This window comes from Ailuropoda melanoleuca, chromosome 10, assembly GCF_002007445.2.
Source record: "Ailuropoda melanoleuca isolate Jingjing chromosome 10, ASM200744v2, whole genome shotgun sequence".
Taxonomy (NCBI): Eukaryota; Metazoa; Chordata; class Mammalia; order Carnivora; family Ursidae; genus Ailuropoda; species Ailuropoda melanoleuca.
Genome location: NC_048227.1, coordinates 35,554,521 through 35,574,912, shown reverse-complemented (window position 1 = coordinate 35,574,912; position 20,392 = coordinate 35,554,521). Strand labels below are relative to the sequence as shown.

At 45.1% G+C, this 20,392-nt stretch overlaps 1 protein-coding gene across 6 annotated transcripts in view; it reads right to left on the bottom strand.

The window, feature by feature from the left end:
- CREBBP (CREB binding protein) overlaps positions 1-20,386 on the bottom strand; it is a 123,400-nt gene extending 103,014 nt beyond the window's left edge. For 4 of the 6 annotated variants that reach the window (XM_034670471.1, XM_034670476.1, XM_034670473.1 and 1 more), the window contains exon 1: positions 2,289-2,447. In XM_034670471.1, the coding sequence (XP_034526362.1) occupies positions 2,289-2,391 (103 nt within the window). In that variant the 5' untranslated portion in view covers positions 2,392-2,447. Of the gene's footprint in view, positions 1-2,025; positions 2,063-2,288; positions 2,448-20,071 lie in introns of those variants that run through there. The other 2 variants (XM_034670472.1, XM_034670474.1) reach the window with 2 other exon arrangements.
- Positions 20,387-20,392: the final 6 nt, after the last annotated feature.

Below are 20,392 nucleotides of genomic sequence, written 5' to 3'. Positions count from 1 at the left end.
GATGTGGCCCCTGACCACTTCTCAGCCCTTCTTTCCCCTGGCACCTTCTGATGCACCAGCCACAACAGTGAGTTGTCACATGGAACAGAAATCCTTCTTCTGGATGGTCTCTCTCTGTTTAGAAAACCACACCCCTACCTCTCAGATTAAACGCAGTTGACTACAAAGACTTTCTTTGGGCTACCCCTGCAGAACAGACCAGTCCCTCTTTCCGGCCTCCAAAGTTCTCTGTACATACATGCCTACTAAACCACCTCTAACTGACACATACCTATTTCATTCTACCCAACTATAAGGAATTAGGGATAACTTGCAACTGTGTACACACACACACACACACACACACACAGAGTTTTCGTAGAACCTGTGAGAGTAAGCTGCAGACAGCATGAGCCTTTCCTCCCAAGTATTTGACCATGCATCTCCTAAGAACACCCTTGCTCAAGAAACACAGCACATTTATCAAATTTGGTAAATTTAGCACTGATACAATACTTAATATACTGATTGCCCTTACTCAAATTTAGCCAGTTGCTTAACAATGCCCTTTATTACGTTTATTTTCCTGATCTAAAATCCAATGCGGGATCCCAGTGCACCTAGTTGTCACGTCTTGGTCTTTTCCTTTTGTCTAGAAAGGTTCCTCAGACTTGTTCTTTCCTAACTCTGACATTTCTGAAGAGGACAGGCCAGTTGTTTTGTAGAATGTCCCTCAATTTGATGTTGCTTCCTCCTGACTACAGGACACGTAATTTTGAAGAGACACAGGAGCCGACTCCTGGATTCAGCAGATAGCTGAGACACAGCCACGGATCAGGGCTTTTTGCTGCCAACTACCCAGCTTCTGCATCTCCACGTTGTTTTGTGGGTTCCATTCCACAGCTTCTATGGCACTGTGCTGTCCTGAACCTGGAGATCCATTAAGGTCTCCAGATAAAAAGAACACAGTGGGGGTGGGGGGGAGAACACATGAAGTAAAGTAAAAAGAAAACAAACACCTCTCCAACATAACTGATGTTTCTGTTGCTCTCCAGACTCTGTCCACACACATGCACATTTTTACTCAGTCTCCTTTCTTTCTTTTCTTTTTTTTTTTTTTTTAAAGATTTTTTATTTATTTATTCAACAGAGATAGAGACAGCTAGTGAGAGAGGGAACACAAGCAGGGGGAGTGGGAGAGGAAGGAACAGGCTCATAGCAGAGGAGCCTGATGTGGGGCTCGATCCCATAACGCCGGGATCACGCCCTGAGCCGAAGGCAGACGCTTAACCGCTGTGCCACCCAGGCGCCCCTCCTTTCTTTCTTTTTTAAAAGATTTTAAGTAATCTCTACACCCAACATGGGGCTCAAACTCACAACCCCAGGATCAAGAGTCATATGCTCTACCAGCTGAGCCAGCCAGGCTCCCCTACTCAGTATTCTTAAAACAAAACAAAACAAAAACCCCGGTGTGTGTGTGTTTTTTAATGCAATGATCCTTAATCTATGAGCATGAAAATGAAACTTCATCTAAATCAGCAACAGGAGCCATTATGACAGAGAGCGAGTTTCCTTTCTACTTGCCAGGGAGAGGAAGAAGAGTCGGTGTCAAGCACTGTAAATTGCTAAAAGGAAATGAACTCCAAATATTTAAAGTTTGGAACAACCTGCCGAAGCCCCTGATTGGCTCTTCCCAGTGTCTCGAAGCACTCCTCCCAAGAGAGGGCAGCTGGCTAGGACAAGAGCAGGTAAACCCAAATGAACAGTTAGACAGTGTCAGAGTCCGGGTCCCCTACTCCAGTGTGGAACTGGAGCTGAGGAAGGAAAAGGCACAGGTGAAGTGGAGCACATGCATTCAAATCCGGGCTCAATCAGCCAGCCCTGTGTCCTTGAACCAACTGTTCAATGTCTGGATCTTACTCCCCCCAGCCGCGCAACAGGGACAATACTCCAGAGTTACATGATGAAAGCGGGACCAGGGCCCTCGACACCATCGATGCTGGTTATCTTACTCTATTCTTGCACACAAACTTTAAAATTTCTTACCTTTAAAAATTCCTCCCGCCATCCTCCCACTTTCAAAATTTACCCGTTTGGTTTCTTCTTAATGGTTTACTGTAGTGCTACTCCACGCGCACGTGCGACTCTGACAGCTGTCACCGGTGGCACGTCTTGGTCTCAGTTTTGGTTTGTGCTGCTCCGCCACACTTTGTCCACCTCAACCACTTTTCTCACCCTCTTTCAGTCCAAACACATCTCACAGCTGTTTGGTTGTGAAAAGAACGAATCAATTCTGTTCACATCCTCACCTAGCAGTCCAACCACGTGTGCACGTGTCCACAAGCAAATCCACAGGGAGGAGCGTCTTTGTAAGAAGACAAGATGGGCTGTGCAGGCTGTGCGGAGGGCCATCCCTGCTCATAGCACCTCTCCTCTTCTCCCTGTGACTGTTTCCACGCACATATTCTCTAGCTCACAAAACAGACAAAGGAGAGTGAAGAAGGAAAGCCAGGATGTTGCAACATACACGGTGAGGCTTTCTACACACCAAAGTGTCCCAACACACAGGTTGGGCAATACCAATCTGAATCACGGGAAGTTCCGAAGATTCAAGATTGAGCATCACCACTTCCAATCCCAGGTAGTTTCCCTCTCCTCCACCAAGTCACCAGCAGCCCCAGGAGGGAGCAGAGCTGAGGCTAAGTGAGATTCATGGGACCCAGCGTTCTAGGGGCTCAGCCTTGGCAGGAGACATGCCCATCACACAGCACACACAGCCACCAGGAATTCTCTCTCTTCTGGGGCTCTTTGGCTGCCAACCCAGAGTCCGTCCCTTTCATTAAGCTGAGGTGGGAGAAAAGTAGCTACCCGTTTCCCAGTCTCTGTCACACTCATACAAGCTAGGGCACCCACTGCACAGAAGGTCTTCATCAAGCAAGATCACGGGGGATAACTTCTGGACTGCTCAGAGAAACCTCACTCCGGGAAACAATCCCCTCTCAACACCGAAAGACAAGGCACCCTACACATGTTCTAAGATCCATTCTTAGCCATCGTTATCTGAAGTCCATATTTCACCTTAAACAAGGGATGAACTACTATCAGGTATTCTGAAAAAAGCTCTCCATTTTACAAATCAAATACCAGGTAAGTGACTGAATTCATCTACCCAGTCTGTAACATATGAAAGTGGTTTTGTTTGAAAAGAGTCTGTTCAAATGCAGCTAAGCAAATAAATCATCCTTACGTTTCCTAACGTCTCCTCTTTCTCTCATAATACTTTTTTTCCTTTGAATGGCAACTGGGACCCCAAATTCTCTGACGGGCAGAACTGATTTTTCTGTCCCAATGTGTACAAACTAGTTTATCAAATCTTGCATTGGCCGGAAGTAGGAACTCTTCTATACTTTGCAGTCATAATGAGTGAGTCTAAAAATCATACTAATCAACTCTCAATTGTAACTCACAAGGCTGTAAGGACCATGAAAGAGGCATCAGGCTCTCCACAAATACCTCCACCCTAAATGAGTGAATGATTCCAGAGAAGAGTGCCGAAGTTATAGGATACAAAATAACAATTTTAACACTTTACTAGTTTAGCTGAAGATATAAAGTAGTAATCTTAATATTTATTACTACTTTCGTAAAAACAGAAACAAAGAGAACAAAATTCAATAATGAATTCTCTTAAAATGCTTCCCTGTTCTACTCATCCCTCTCTTTACACCCCCCCCACCCCTGCAGGGGACCAGTCAGGTTACTTCTATCTCTGGATACACCCCAGCATCCAGGCCCCTCCATCCTGTGGCTGCTGTGAAGATTAAATGGCCTAACACAGAACAGGAGAGATTAGCCTGAGAAGCAAATCTGAGAGTAAGAGTTCAGGTACTGGCTTCTGTTCATGCTTCTCTACTCCCAAGCATGAAACCCCCTTCCCACAGATGCCTCCTCTCCCCCACCCCATTTCTCACTGCAACCCTCCTTCTCTGTGAAAAAGTTGTTTTTGTTTTTCCTTCCATATTTTTTTACACGTTCTTTGGTATTACTCGTACTATAACTCTGACTATTCAAATTCTTCTCTTAAATCTTAGAAAAGCTAGTAAGTACTTTTATTCAACAACCCTGGAAATTATTACAAAAAGAATTTTTAATTCCTAGGTAAAAACTGGATATAAAAATTAATCCAAAAAGGACAATGCATTCTGAAAAAGCTCACATCTGAAGAAGAGGAATCCACAGAATGGCAAACACTTTCACAGGGCTCTACTTCTTAGATGATCTGGAGACCATCCGAGACCTCCACGGTACAGTTACCAATACATTACCAGTGAGACACTCAAAACACAGGAACCGCAGCCTGGTCTCGATTCAGGTCCCTCTCTGTCACTTACTGCAACTACACCTCCTGACGTGTTTGCTCAGCTCTACAACGGCATGAAAATAGTAGCGGCCTCTAGGCTCACCGAGGAAAGAATGAAATCGTACCATGTGTACATAGTACTTAGCCTGGCATGCAGTAAGGACTCAATACGTATCAATCACTATCTATCACAGCAACATCTTTCAAGGTTGCTATGAGGGCTGACTGATATATGCCCATCAAGGACTGGGCACCCCGGTACAGGGTTCATGCTCAGTGACTGTGACTTCTCTAAGGTAAAGGCCTAATAATTTGTGACAATGCTAGTAGAAGTAAAGCTTACTCTGCTTTGAAAATTTGTGGGGATTGTGCAAATAAATAATGGGGTAACTCTTCAGCAATGCAGAATTAAAACATTTTTAAAAGGAAAAGAGGGGTGCCTGGGTGGTTCAGTCAGTTGGGCATCTGCCTTTGGCTCAGGTCATGATCCTGGGGTCCTGCGATCAATCCCCACATCATCGGGCTCCCTGCCCACTGGGGAGTCTGCTTGTCCCTCTCCCTCTGCTGCTCCCCCTGCTTGTGCTCTCTTGCTTGGTGCCTCACTCTCTCTCAAATAAATAAAAATCTTAAAGAAGAAAAAGAAAAGAATACTGTTTCCTTAGCATTTAGGCCATTACAAATAATTTTTTTTTGCAGAGGGAGAGGGACAAAGGGAGAGGGAGTGAGAGAATCCCAAGCAGGCTTCATGCCCAGGGCGGAGCCCAACGTGGGCAGCTGGATCTCACAACTCTGAGATCATGACCTGAGCCGAAATCAAGAGTTGGACTCTCAACGACTGAGCCACCCAGGCACCCCACAAATAATTTTTATCTAGGCATTTAAACAAGTTCCCAAAAGACATCTAACTTTTTTTTTTTTTACAAAGACTATTAGGAAATAATTAAAGTAAATTCCTTCTTAAATCTTGTGATTCAAGCTTTTTATGCAGATACACTACCCCGAATTAGTATAGAATAATGAGGTTTTACTTCATTCTGAACAGTGATCTTGCACTGAACAAAAAGTCCCACCTCTCCTCAGAATCACTATCTGCTCAAGGGCCAGAGCGGCCTTGGCTGAGCAATCTGCCTCCTCTGGGGCCTTCCTATAGTGGGCACCCGTCCCCACTCTCAGGACTTCGCTCCCTGCAGGGTTAACTGGGCGTATCTGAGACTCCAATAACAGTCTGCCCCCCCCCGGAGCATTATAGCCTAATTGAGGAAGACAGATCACGGGCACCAAGTCACAAACTGCAACTGCTGACGCGGAGATACCGGACTTTACCAGCAGGCAGAACACGGAGTGAACACAGGCAAGAAAGGCTTCAGATGAGAGGCAGACTCTGAGCAGATCTCTGGAAGGAAAACACACTGAGAAAGGAACGCTGTACATGAACAGGGATGGAAGAAGGGAGCTGAGCAGACGGAACAAGCTGGCCAGTTTGCCTGTGGTGGGTTTCAACTCCAACATGGCTGGTTTCCCTCTGCAGGTGTGTGAATGAGATTCAGGAGGGAGGGACCCCACCAGAACGCTTTAAATAAAGAAAGGCCTTCTTGGGGAAGAGCCATTGTTAATGTCCACTTAAATAACTGTTCATCATACAGAGCAGAGTATATGACCAAAAAACAAAAAATGATAAAAACCCAAATTCTATTCTCTAGTGTTGTGTTAAGAGTTACAAAGCAATTCAATTTATTAAGCCCAAATTTATAGCTAATTTAGGGGACAAATATTCCCGTTACCAAAGGATCCAACCAGGGGGGACTCTTTTAGATGGAAACCTGCCCAGTAAGCACCTTTAAATATTTAAACACCATGAACTATATCGTCTGAAGTAAGGGGAAGGACAGTGGGCTATTGTAGTAGATGAAACTAACTGAAATAAACCTACGGTACTTTAGAAACTGTGATGCAAGTCAGAAGGGAAAAACCTGGTTTATAAAAATGCCTTCTATATAATTTTTCAAGAATAAGTCTACCCAAAAAGACAAACTCTACTTTGTATCATCATTTACTATTAAAATATGAGCATTTTCTTTTCTCATTCACAAATGTATTTCATGCTTACTCTGCTTCAGAGATCAAGAAATCTTGCTTCCCTGAATGTTTGCTGTTTACCTTTCACTTAAGGAACCCGAGACAGTCCTGACTGCAAGTCCTGTCACCCTGGACCTGAATCACCGGAGTCCTGGAATCGCAGCCAGCCTCCTATCCTCACTCCATGCACTTACAAGCTCCAGGGAAGTGCCATTCCCAGACAGCTAGGATAATTTTAAGTTTCCTAAATGTGGTTTGCATGCTGTCTCCCTCAGCCTTGAAGGGTGGACATTTTGAAGCCTTCGTAAGACAAAGGTGGGACAGAAGATGCTGTCCCAGCAGCAAGCCACCACCAGACCAACTGTAATTCACTCAGCGGCCCCCAAACGGTAACCAGCGGTCTGGGGCAGAGGGAGCAGAAAGGGGTACACTGTTCTCCACCACCACGTCTGAGGGGGCACCGAGACCCAGGTGAGATGCTGTGATCAGCTGCCGAACCACTCCACAACTCCAAAGTCCTGGAGGAGGAGGAATGTTGGCAGCTGAGCTAGGATCCAACCTCTGCAGAAAGCAGCCCAGGCCCAGGTGCCAGGCTGCCTCAGACTACTTGGCTACAGCGTGAGAACAAGCAAGGGACGCCCAGAGACCAGGTCCTCTGGTCCAAATGCTGGGAGCTGTGGCTGGGAGGCAGCAACAGCGAGTGAGGAGAAAGGGGGAGGACCGCTGTCTGGACTTGTGGTGTCAGTGTACAGCATATAAAAGTGGGCTTATAGGGGCGCCTGGGTGGCACGGCGGTTAGGCGTCTGCCTTCGGCTCAGGGCGTGATCCCAGCGTTGCGGGATCGAGTCCCACATCAGGCTCCTCTGCTTTGAGCCTGCTTCTTCCTCTCTCACTCCCCCTGCTTGTGTTCCCTCTCTCGCTGGTTGTCTCTCTCTGTCAAATAAATAAATAAAATCTTAAAAAAAAAAAAAAAAAAAAAAAGTGGGCTTATATGCGGACTACAGAAGTGCCCAACGGGAAGTGAATGCACTAAGTCCAAAAAGTACACCAACATCCAGACAACAAAGTATTATTCAGCACTCGAAAGAGATGAGCTATCAGGCCACAAAAAGGCATAGATGAACCTTAAATGCTTATTACTAAGTGGAAGAAGCCAATCTGAAAAGGCTACAAACTGCGTGGTCCCAACTATTGGACATTCTGGAAAAGGCAAAACTACTGAGACAGTGAAAAGGTCAGTATCTTGGGGTGTGTGTGTGGGGGGGTGAAGGACAGGTGGAGTCCAGAGAGTTTTTGGGACAGGGAACAGATGGACTTATGTCATGATACATTTGTCCAAACACAGAATGTACACTACCAAGAGTGAACCCTAAGGTAAACCGACCATCGTGTGTCCATGTAGGTTCATCAATTGTAACAAATACACTCTAGTGGGAGTGCCCTTAATGGGGAAGGCTGTGCATGTGGGGAAAGGGGGTATGTGGGAAATCTCTGGAACCTCCCCTCAATTTTACCATGAACCTGAAACTGCTCTTAAAAAAGTCTTAACGGGAAAAAACACCATAGAATTATAGATAAATCACAAGTGATTGAGAGGTACGAAATGACGGAGAATCACGAGCTGAAGAATAACTTGAGTATCCGTCAACTAGACTATATTAATAAATAATATACCCCAGATACCCAGTGAGGTCTATGCTGCTTTTCAAGCTTTAAGAAGCTTTAAGAATCCACCAACATACAAGCACTTGGGAGGACAATCTGATAGTATGATCAAAATTAAAATGCATATTCCTTTTAACCATTAATTCCCTTTTTAGGAATCTGTTCTACAGATATACACCTAACTGTGCAGGACTATTCATTAAAGCACTGTTCGTGCGAAAACAGGACTGGAAATAACCTAAACGTTCATCAGTGGGGAGCAGATTAAACCATTTATGGCACATCTCATATACTGGATACCAGCAACTATGGAAAGCGATAATGAAGCCGTCCGCATGCTGCTATGTACAGGTGTGCAACAATGTGTACAGTGTGCTACCTGCAGTAAGAAGAAAAGGCAGGAAGGGGGCAAGGAGCCAAGAACAGAGAGCGTCTGCCTGAAGAGAGAAACCCTGGAGGGGCGGCAGAATCTACTCACAGTGATTACCTGGGGGCATTAGGGGGAGGGAGGGAGGCAGGCTTTCACTCTACAGCTTTGTGTCCGCCTCTAATTTTTGAAGCCCGTGAATGAACGATTCATTCACATAATTAAGGAAACTGATTTTTTTTAAAGGCAGTCCTGGGGTGTCCAGGCCCAGGTGATGAGCTTCACTCAGCCCGGATGATAACGCCTGGAACACTTCCAGTTGGGAATGTTTACAGTTTGAAGATGAAATCTGAAACGGGCTCAGTATTAGTTTAAAATAGTTTTAGTGTTCACATGAGCTTAAAAGGCAGGAAAAGAAAAAGTACTTTAAAGAAGGACTTTTCAAAAACTACTATTTTTTTTCTAAAGGAATATGACAATCTACAACATTTTGTACCCAATGTAACAGTGAGGTTAAGTGTTGCTGACATTGGGGAAGCTGACAGTGGTCTGAAGCACTCAAATGTTAGGTGGCTGTCAGGTTCCGAGGTTCCGGCACATCGGGGAAGAAACCTCTAATTGAAAGGATTCTGTTCGAACACTGGACATCCCACTAAAACACAATCACATTCTCCTATCTTCAGACAGCGCCTCAAAGTTAATTTACACTTGTTCAAATCATTCTTGCTAGAGGCCTAGGGTTTTGCAACAGAACTAACCAAAACTCCACTTGTCACCATTTAATAGATTCTTCTGACCACAAAAACTAACATGTTTTTGCTTTGGATTTAATTTACTCTTTCACTAGTTTTGTGATGAAAGTCCGATGTTTATGGATTTTTTAAAAAGCATTTTAAAGCACTTTAATTATAAAGTGCAAAGTACAGAGCCCCCCAAAACACCTTCAGTCCCCCACCACCAAGAAAAACAATTTCTAGAGATTTTCTTCTGGAAACCTATGTACACACACTTTTTACTCCTAAGAAGGACCTAATTATCAAGTATGTTTTCCATCCTTTTTAAATTTAATAAGCCTCAGACTTCTCTTCCTTTTGAAGGGAAGATCACTTTCGATTCCCCAAACGGCCACGGCAGGGGACTCAGCCACTCCTCTTCTGAAGGACTTTTGGTCACCTTAGTGTTTTGCAATCTCTAGGTCAATTAACTAAATTAATGAAAAGGTCTGGAGTTAATGTGAACATTCTCAGAAGTCCTAACAAACAAGACACTGATTTTTACTTTATCTGCCTGGTATACAAGTAGGTTGTTAAGCTAGAGATATTTGTGTATCATTAATTAATAAGGTGAGTAATAAAAACCTCTGGTTTTAGGAATCTCTTCCAGAAACTAGGGAACTATAAACAGAGCTTTGGTGTGAGCTGGTTGCATGATGTTTAACATGATGACAGTAACAAAATCTCCAACAGTCTTCAAGGTGACATGAAATTAATTTTTTTGAAACTTCAATTCTTCCTATTATAGTACAGTAAAAACATTAAAATCATTTTGTGTTAAGTACAGGACCAAAATATTTTACTATAAAAAAAAAAAGGATTTTTAGAATGAAGCCTGCTATTCAAATATTAGTATTTGCAGCACCTCTCGGATATTTACCTGTCAGAAGCGCACTTACAGTGGGACCAACGTGTATGCTGTGCCACTCTGGCAGGAAAAAGCAAGAGAGGACATGCACCTCCACCCCCACAGCTCGCTCTAGAAGGGCATACAAGAAGCAGCTAGCGCAGGCCGCCTCTGGGGAGGAGGCCTGGGGGCTCCAGAAGCAGGAGAGGGAGGCCCTCTCCTAAACCAAATTCTTTCATGCTATTTGCAAGTTTGAGCCCTCTGAATATGTTACCCATACTCTCAAAACAATTTTTAAAAAAACTTTTGAAAGAAAATTATGTTTGTATAAAAAATTCCTAACAACTTAAATAAGTACAAGAGTTCTGATTCATGGGGCTTTTCCTCACACACATAGGGCTTGCGGGGAAGAGAAGGCAGCTGTCAACTCTCCCAGCAGATAGGAACATGGATGGAAAAATACACCCTGGGAAAAGCTGATCTAGATTTCTGGAGAACAAATCACAGTTGCTTCCTCCAACTACCCTGGACACAATGGGTTTCTAAAACTTTGTAATGTTTTTCAAACCCTAAGAGGATGATCTGGACTCCCTGGTTTGACACCAGAAGCTCTCCACAGCCCTACCTTGCCTTTAGGTGCCCAGACTGACTCCCCCTAATAGTCCTTCCTCTAAGAAGTTTCCATGACCTCCAGCCTTGAAGCTTCCCATCGCAGCAGTGATCTCAGTATGCGGTGGGACAGGCACTGGTGGATCTGCTGGATTGCCTGCTCACACCACACAGCTCCATCCAAGAGGACGGAACCAGCAATGGGATCACCAGAGCCTAGCAGTATCCCACACGTAGTAAGAACATATCACTGATTCGAGTGACACAAGCATTTAAATCTTTGTTGCACCAAAGAATGAAGCAGTGCAGGTGAGACTGGCCCAGGCCCACCCAACACCCAGAGCAGGACCACCCTGGCAGTCTCTGCCTCTCAGAAGCAAGACCACGTGGCCTCTAAAGGGTAGCCCAGTGAGGATAAACCAAAAATAAAACTGGCTTCTGCAAAAACTGCTACATGCTCAGGACTCTACTTCCAGACCTTCACGATGGCTATTTACACCGTTCCCTACACCTGAACAGTCCTTTCCAAGCCCATTTCCTCTGTCACCTGCAGGTCTCCATGAAAATGTCACCTCTCCCAGAAGGCCTTCCAAGACCTCTCCCCTCCAAGGTACTCGGCCACACCGAACCAGAGCCGCCTCCCACGAAGGCAGACACTGGACGCGTGTCACACGCTATCTCCAGGGCTGACACCACAGTGTAATGAGTATTTTCTAAATGGGTAAAAAGTCCTACATCTAAAGCAACAAACACTTTTGAAAGTGTCTTTAGAAGATGGTCCCTTGGAAGAAACTTTGTCCTCTAGGTCATAAATATCTTAACACTATGAACAAATGACATAAGTAAACGCACTCAGGGCTGTGCTGTACAATACAGCAGCCACTAGCCACCTGCCGCTGTTGACATGTACATTAATTAAAATGAAATAAAATTTGAAATTTAGTTCCTGAATCACATTAGTAACAGGCTGCTGGTGATTCCAGTACTGGGCAGTGCAGCTAGAGAACATGGCACCATCACACAAAGATCTACTGGACAGTGCTCGCTCAGATTACCACCAGAACACGGGCATTTCAAACAAAGGAAAGGTCCCAATCCAGTCTCTTACTGTGGAGAATAATCAGTTTTTCCTTACACTTTCAAAGACTGAGAAAGTCACTAGTGCAAGCTAAAATAGCTAATTATCTCCCAATAATTCAAATGATTCTCTTACAGATTTTTAAAGAGAAGTTCAACCCCCGGCAGACTGTGCTCTTCTTCAAACAGAACTCAATCCCATTATCTGTAGAGGCACAATAAAAACAGCACAGAAAATCTATTAGTACTTCACGCCTTTCTGTCATTTTCAGTGAAAGTTGTTTACTGAATAAAATTTAAGTAAGATTTAATGTAGGGACACCCACAAATTAGGAGGAAAAGCTCTTTGTCCACCATAGGACAGTTTTCACCAGCAAAACCCACAAATCACCACACCCAAAATATCTAAGAGAATGGAAAGCAGTAAACTCCACTGAAACAGCTTCCAGGACAGAATCTGTAGCAGAGAAAATCCCCCACAATACAGCAAAAAGCTCACTCTGCCCCTTTCTAGAGCAGTGGCAGCTGAACCAAGGGAGAAAGTGAACTTCACCGACGATTCTTTCATCCAATCAACCTGACTAAACTGGACAGTGGTCCCAAGGCCATTTCTCCCCTAATTCTGTTGTAGAAAAAGACTGTTTCTATGATTTCTCCATACTTGCTTTTCTCTTTTCACTACGTCCTAACCTAAATCAGCAACTTGTTGAAAAACAATTCCATCTAGACTTCACTTTTCCAATAAAGAATAGTTTTTACCTTCAAACACAGATTGTGTAAAGTGTGTCAAACTATCACCCGGTTTGTAGAATTCCTGAATCTCGGCTTCTAATTCATTCTTTTGCAAGCTGGTAGAAAGGACACTCACACTAGCCCTGGTGCAGGCAGAGAACTAGGCAAGGGCGGCATCTTCCCATTTATTCAGCGAGAAACTCCTGTGGCTCTGTTTCTGGGTCAGACTCCTCACCACCATCATCCCAATCCCCACCAGCCCACGAGGAAGGGCACGACTAACGTTTTCCCGCACAATTAAAGACCAGTAACAGCTGCCGCAGCCTGCTACATACCAGGAACCACAGCAGCTCAACATACAAAGCGAGTCAAGGTGAAAATGGAAAAAGGGATTATTTCCCCTGGAGAAAAAGATCACCACCCTCACTTACCCAAGCTCAAATGTAAAGTCGCTGGCCCAAGTCACAGAACTGACAAGCTGAGAGCCGAGATTCAGCGTCCACTCCAAGCAGAGGCCAGGGCTCCTTCCTCACTACAGCACTGCCCGCCTCCCAGTAAAAAAAGCTCTGACATTTCCTTCAACTCTGAGTCATGGTTAGAAGGTTCTACTTTTAATCAGGTGACAAATACTCAAAATATTTTAATCCAAAGGAATTGGGTCAAGCTTTTATAGCCCGTAATTGTCAAAGCAAACCCTAATTATTTGATAAATTTCTATAGTTCCGAGTGTCATCATTTGGTTTGTAATCGAATACCAAAATCTCCTTTATTTAAATACTGCACAAGCCTCTCATAACAAAGAGGTTTTTTTTTTTTCTTTTTGCTATTTCACTGGTTATTCTAACTATAAAGTTAAAACATGTATAAATGGTACAGTTTTGGTTAAGAAAATCCAAAATATTGGGGTGGTAGTGCAAAGGGAAGCTTTTGAAATAATGAAAAGAATCTGCTTCACAGCAGAACTGTTCAACCCCACTAAAAGCTTACCACTGTTGAAAACCTCCTACTGTCTGCACTGTGGTACAGGTGCATTAGAAAGACAGGCAAATTAAGAGATTTTCAAACAGTAGCAGATAGGACACCTGGAAGCGGGAAAGTTAGATATAATCAGGTGAAATTTTTTTCACCATTAGATTTTTAGTATTCTTAGTGATGGTTCCACTAAACATTCCTTTGATTAATGGAAATGAAACATGGGGGGAAATGTCACATGGGATGATGTCTTTCTAGGGGAACGTTTAAAAAGAAAGGAATTCAACTTTTAGACATAGAGCTCAGAGATAGTCTTGCTTCCCAAATTTAGAACCAGAAACACCCCGGAGGCAGTTTTTCAAGGTCAGCAACAGTCATTCCCTATACTGTCTAAAATCCTGGGGGGAAAAGGAGTCACTTCTGCTTACCTGCGTCTCTCCTGCACCCGTTCCCTACATCTAAAGAGCTCTCCCGCAAATCTGAGTGATTCACGGGTTGTCAAGTCCAGGCTGGAGCTGGGCAACCTCTGTCCCACTCCCTCAGGACCCCGAATATGGCTCCATCTCAGCACTCCCGACAGCGGAACACAGCCCCCACGGAAAGTCGAATGTGCAAAAGTCCCCCAACAGGCACTGCCCCCGAAGGCTTAGATTTGTCAGTGATGTGCTGCAATGCGAGAATTTTCCTGAAAGTGAAGTTTTTTAAGACTGAGCTGGACAAGTGTGGTATCCCTCCCCCAGTTAACGCAGGAGCCGCGGACAACCACACCAGCCCTGAGATGCCCATCAAACGCAGGACGGCATTTCTAAGGAGGGATGCACGACTAGGCAAAGGCCTCAGAGTGGGCTAGGGAACAGCAGGCACATGTGCTGAAAACAAGAGGGGATGGCCACGAGTTTGAGAGCTTAGGAGAGACTGTCTGGAACAACTAGAGGACTTCAATGCAAGCCAGGGGCCACAGATCATAACCGCAGGTCATACGTGATGAAACTCACAGAGACGAAACGGCTATGAGTGGCCAGAGCACTTTTCTCAACATCACAGAAGGCATGGACCCCGCAGGCTTCCCTGGCTGCCTGGTGCCTCATTCTAGCTCAGCAAGGGAGGCGTACTCAGGCTGCACCAGAGTACGGAAGTGGGGAGGGCCCCAGGCTACTCCTGATGCTTCCCTCAGCCAAGGCTACCTTGTCTGTCCCCAGGCTCTCTCAGGGCCCACCAGGCTACTCCCCACCTGGACATCCAGCTTCTGCATACGGGGACATTCAGTGAGCAGCACGTGAATAAATGAAGCCCTCTCCGATTGCCCTGACTCAAGCATTCTAGCACTGGATAGCATTTTGTATTCTTGAGTTTTGCCTCCAAGTTTTACTTTGTCAACACAGTTCGAAGCTACTCAGAGCCATCGGTAAGATTCCTCTGTATACTGCTACTTACTACCTAACAGTCCCTCAGACTGAATTGTTAGATACGCAGTAAAGAACCAGAATCACCTATTCACTTGCTGCTGAAACAGTCCATGAAATGCGCTTCAAGTTAGTTAAGAATCTTCAGAACACACCGCACCACTTAAGTTTCCGCAATTTTAAAATTTCATGGTCCCCCTGTTCTTATGACAAAGACATATAATTGAAAATGGAGACAAAAATCAATAGTCTTGACTACAGAATTCTTGGCTATATCCCCAGTGAGTGTTACACCGCAACAGACCTGCCTGCTCGTGGGCCTGCATGGACGCATGTGCACGGCTGCTGTCACTGAAAGATTCGCCAACAAACAGGTCTCTGGTCCAAGGAGCTGGGACGACGGAGCACATTTATTTTTAGGAAGAGAAAACCAAGGATCTTCGGAGCACGATCCCACATTACATCAGGGTCCCACACTGTGGCCCAAGGGCCAACTCCTGGCTCTGAAAGAAGTTACTAGTTTACTGGCACACAGCCACGCCCACTTGTGTACTTACGTCCAGGGCTGTTTCCACACTGAAATGGCAGTGTTCAGTAGCTATGACAGAGACCATATGGCCTGCAAAGCCAAAAATATGACCTCTGGCCCTTTACAGAAAGTCTGTCGACCCTTGTATTACATAAAAAAAAGGTTTGGGAATGGTGCAAACTACAGCCCGCCTCCCCGAGCTCAGAGCTAGGGCCCTGGGAAGGCCTTGCAGTAAAGCTCCTCAGCTATTCCCAGCCTTGTGTGAGCATAAAACCTTTTCTAAGAAACGCTTCTTTGCATGCATTCTAGTTTTCTTGGAATATACTCAAAATGCTGGTTTGAATTAAGATGGAAGAGGTGGTGTCCTGACTAATGGCACCCAAGAACTAAACTGGCTTAATGCAAGCTTTGCTTATCTTGAACAGCTCGCAATAAGGTACATTTCATCCTAACCAAGGACGGCATACTTTGGCAAGATCATTTTTAACTCTTCTGTTTTCAAACACACTAAGTAAAAATAAAGCCAGCACTTACGTGGCCCAAGTAATCACATACTTTGTCACAGAGCCACAGTTGCACTAGTTAGAAGCTGTAAAAACAGCTACTGGTCTACACACAACCTCCTCAGTCCCTTTATAAGTTGTTTCAGTAAGGTTCAGGAGTTAAGGGATCATACTGGAACGTCAAACAGTAGTGATTCTCTGTGATCTGCTGTCCTGTGAGGCACCCTGATGGGGTTCATACTTACCCATCATCATCCCTGAGCAACTTCAACAGAGCCCTAAGTTATCCAAAAGTCCCTACTTTTCCAACACGTGTGTAAAGGTAAAGCAAAGCTGTGAAAAGCCCTGGCCCTAGAAGTTGCTACAAAAGTTTACGTTTCCTACTTAGCCAGAACACAATGAAAAGATGAAAAAACTTTTCTGGTGCTCAATTTTCCTGCCATCTGCAGGAAGGTGAGACCAAACTACTGCACCAGAACCAGAGGGAAAAGGGAGCCCACGCCCTGCTTCCCCCCAGGGCTGGTGGCAGACTCCCCCCCAGAGATTTACTTCACCTGCAGGAGTTACCCTATGAAACTTGCCAAGTACCACAAGCTCCTAAATTCATGATTAGAGCAAATTTCATGTTTATGGACATAGATTTGTAAAATGAATACACACAATTATTTACTTTAATCATCTAGATTTGGTTCTGGTTTTTGGCCCTTTATGTTACTTTGAGCAGATCACCTCTCTCAAGTCTGGTTCCTCACCTAGAATCGGCAGGAAGAGCGTCTTCCCGTCCTACCTCACAGGATGCTGTGAGGACCAAGCTGAGGGGATGGGGAGAAAAGCGCTCTGATAAGTAAAGCACAACACATACATAACAGATCATCATTTTGTTGTGAAAGGTATTTTGGTTGGTAAGTGTATTTACCCCAAACTTTCTTTAAATATGGTTTCCTATGGCATTTAAAGGGATTCATGTTATAAAGCATAATCACGACTACTTAGGGACACTTAAACAGGATAGAATGAAAGAGATCTGTGTTCAATTTTTAGAAGACAGTCTTTAAAAACTTTTAACTAAATAGTCTATTTGTTGTATGTAAATCTGGCTTCAATAAAGCCAACCGAAAAAAAAAGTCTACTGCTTGCCTGGATATTTACTTCTCCTTCTCTTTTAAATTATGAATCCCTGCTGTTGAAAAACACTAATATGCTGTTTTAATCTGGACATATTAAATAAAGAAGTTTCCAAAACACACAATTAACTATATACTGGAAACACACAGCCCTACCTCTTATAATGGGAGCCAAGTGAAGACGACTGCGCTTGGGAGAGAGCAGCTAAGGCTTCACCGTAAAACACGAAAACGCTACTTCAACCGCACTGCGTGACGTTACATCCAGGGCCACTCCAGAGCTGAGGTTTGGGTGAGGTCAGAAGTGCTATTTTTCCTTCTTCCTCTTGCTACCTTTCTTTGGGGCACATTCTCTAGTTTCACATCCCCTCTCCATGCTCTCCTCAGAAACCTTCCCAGCCTCTCCTGTCTGTCATCAGTGGCAATGACATTTATCACTCAGAGATGCCACCTTACCTCACTGGCATGCTTTATGCACGTCCACACCACCCCCCTCCCCCAACAGACTGCAAGTGCCCTGCAGGGAGCACCGTGGGGCTTGTAAGCTCCCCAATGTCAGGAGTACTGTTCTCTCCACCCAATGTCAACCCCCCCCAGACTCACGAAACAGACACCTATGGCTCCCCAGTCCAGTCCCCACAAACATTTACTGTGTGGTGGCCGTCCAAATCACTCTTGTTTCTCAGGCCACCAGGCCACCTCCTGCTCCTCCTAACCCCTCAGCTCTTCCCATGCACAGAGCTCCCATCACTCAAATTTTATCACAGAAACAGGAAACACACCTGGCCCAATTTTCTCCTGGGAGCCTCAAAAACATCCCCTCACTTTAAAATGAGGCTGAGTCTCCCTACTTTCCCATCTAACCCAATGCCCTCACTCCTTTGATTCTATGTGATACGATTCCTTTAGTCCTTTATTTGCTTAATATAGATCCTTAAAGTCTCTGTCTCAGACTAGTAGTTATGAGAGACAGGTTATAGATCCCTTCCTTGGCCCCCACGCTAAGAGACTCCTGCCTGATAACGTGACGAAAGTGTAATCGAGGGAAGTCGACATAAGTATGATCATGAATTTAATTCTTTAAATGATTTAAACTGGAGCTATTAAAAACTTTTTTTGTTCCACATTTGGAAAAGAGCAAGCCCTCATGCCTTGGGAGGATCAACATTGGAAAAGAAGAGGGAAAAAAGTGGCCAAGAGGGAAAAATCTTTTCAGATAAACTTTGTTGTGATTTAGCAGTGCATCAAGTAAATATGTGACCATCCAATCACAGAACTACCCAAAAAGGCCATTCTCTGGGCTCCATCTTGGAAACAGCTGAATGTATATAGTTGGACAAGCCTTTCCATTAAGTCTTGTGTTAGTAATTTATCCCTCTATAGAAAACACAATCTGTAATACACTCCTTCAACAACAGCAAAACTGCAAAGCCATTCGAAAAGTTACCAGTTTCAAAAGACAAGCTTCAAAGCTGAACTTGCCTGGTATGATCTACGTTTCCTATGATTAAAGACTTTTCACTCAAACGTAGCGAGATTCATGAAGCAAAGGAGATCTGCTCTGCAGTAAAAGGGCATTTAAATCATAGCTGTTTCCATATTTCTTACTTCAGACACGTTGACTTGACAACATAAACATCACACTCAACTCTTTACCAATTAAAAAAAAAAGTATTAGCGACTTTTATGTCCCATGAAACTTATTTACTTCTCCCCCTCCACCATTTAACAAATTTTATTTAAACTAGACAAGAATCTCCTTTGGCGGATTTTTTTATATCGTTTCTCTCACACCTACATTAATATTCTAGGAACTGTATTAAAACTGAAGCCGCAAAATTCAACTAGTTTTGTTTCAAAAGGAGAAATAGATTTTTTAGACCATTAGTAGAAATATGCCAGTGGCCACAGAAATATTTGCACAAGCTGAACAGCTGTGTCTACGCAAATCTGAAGGCATTGCTGCAGCAAAATAATTCAATTTGGACCCATTCATTATAAACTGATTTTCAGATGCTGCTACTGCAAGACTGTACTGGAGAAATGCAGGCTGCGCTGGAGAAAGAGTTGTTCGCAACAGCGCACAAGTTTTTACTGCAAAGAAGAGCTCTGAAAGAGGAAATACAACTCCATCATAATGCTACCATGAACCAGCCCAGAAGAGCCCAGAGTATTAAATGGAAAAAAAAAACTAAAATACTTCTTAAGCAACTGATGGGATTACCTCAGGAAGTTTTCAGGGATGCTGTTTCAAAGAATGTTTTATTTAATACCATGCTAAAAAAAATTGGGCGGGGGATTGCAATTCCTACATTCCTTAACATAATTTTTTAAAAAATACATCTACATTGTAAAAGCCACACCAGCTCAAGCGGAGATTGTAGCCCAAAAGGATCTGCTATCTTTCTTTTAAGGTTATGCCTCTGAAATTAAACACATCACAGCAACTTTGATGTCATCCTGCTAACCAAGTTTGGGCTGGTAAAAAAGCAACGACTGAAGTGACCAAACAACGAGAGTTTTCAAGATAACTGCTAAGCATTTTCCCAAGGAGCACATTCCAAGAAACTTCCCAAGTCCTAACTCCCAGGCCGGCTGCTGCTACGAGTGTCTTCTGGTCGCAGCGCTGCGAATTGTGCTACTAGTTCAGAAAACACTTTGGGTCCCCCCTTTCGCTGCACTTTTCCCTTCCCTAACCGTGAAACCTACCCTCTGCTGTCATCCGTCCAGGCAGCCCCGCGTGTGCGGACGTACGGCGGCACAAGGAGGCGCGTGGAATCCCCACCAAGACGAGCACGCTCCACTTTACTTTTCCTCCCCGCCAAGTACCGCTCGCTTTCGGCGCGCGGAGGGCTCCCCAACTCCGGGGCCAGCCATGAGCGCCGGAGCAGGGCCGGCCCCCGCTCGGGGCCCCGGCGCACTCTGGCCACAAACTTCCCCTCGGCCGGCCCGGAGGGGTCCCAGGAAGCGGCTGCGCGGGCCTGAGCCTCGGGGAGGGTCTCACCGGCGCTCACCTGTGGGTGGGGTACCCGCCCCCCGCCCGGCCCCCCCTCACCTGTGCTGTCATTCGCCGAGAAGCCGGGCGAGCTGAGTTTGGCTCGTTTGGGGTTGGGCGGTCCGTCCAGCAAGTTCTCGGCCATTTTCACCTGCTCGCGGAAACAGCCCCGAGCGCGGGCAACCGGGCCGGCAAGGGCTCCGGGGCGGGGGTCGGCGCCGGCCCCGGCCGACTGCGAGGGGAGAGGAGCGAACGCGAACCGCGAGCCGCGAGCGAGCGCCGAGGGAGAGGGAGGGCGCAGGCCGGGTGGGGGAGGCGGCGGCCAAATCTCAGCCACAGCAACAGCGCCCCGCAGCGCTCACCGCCCGCCCCCGGCCGCCG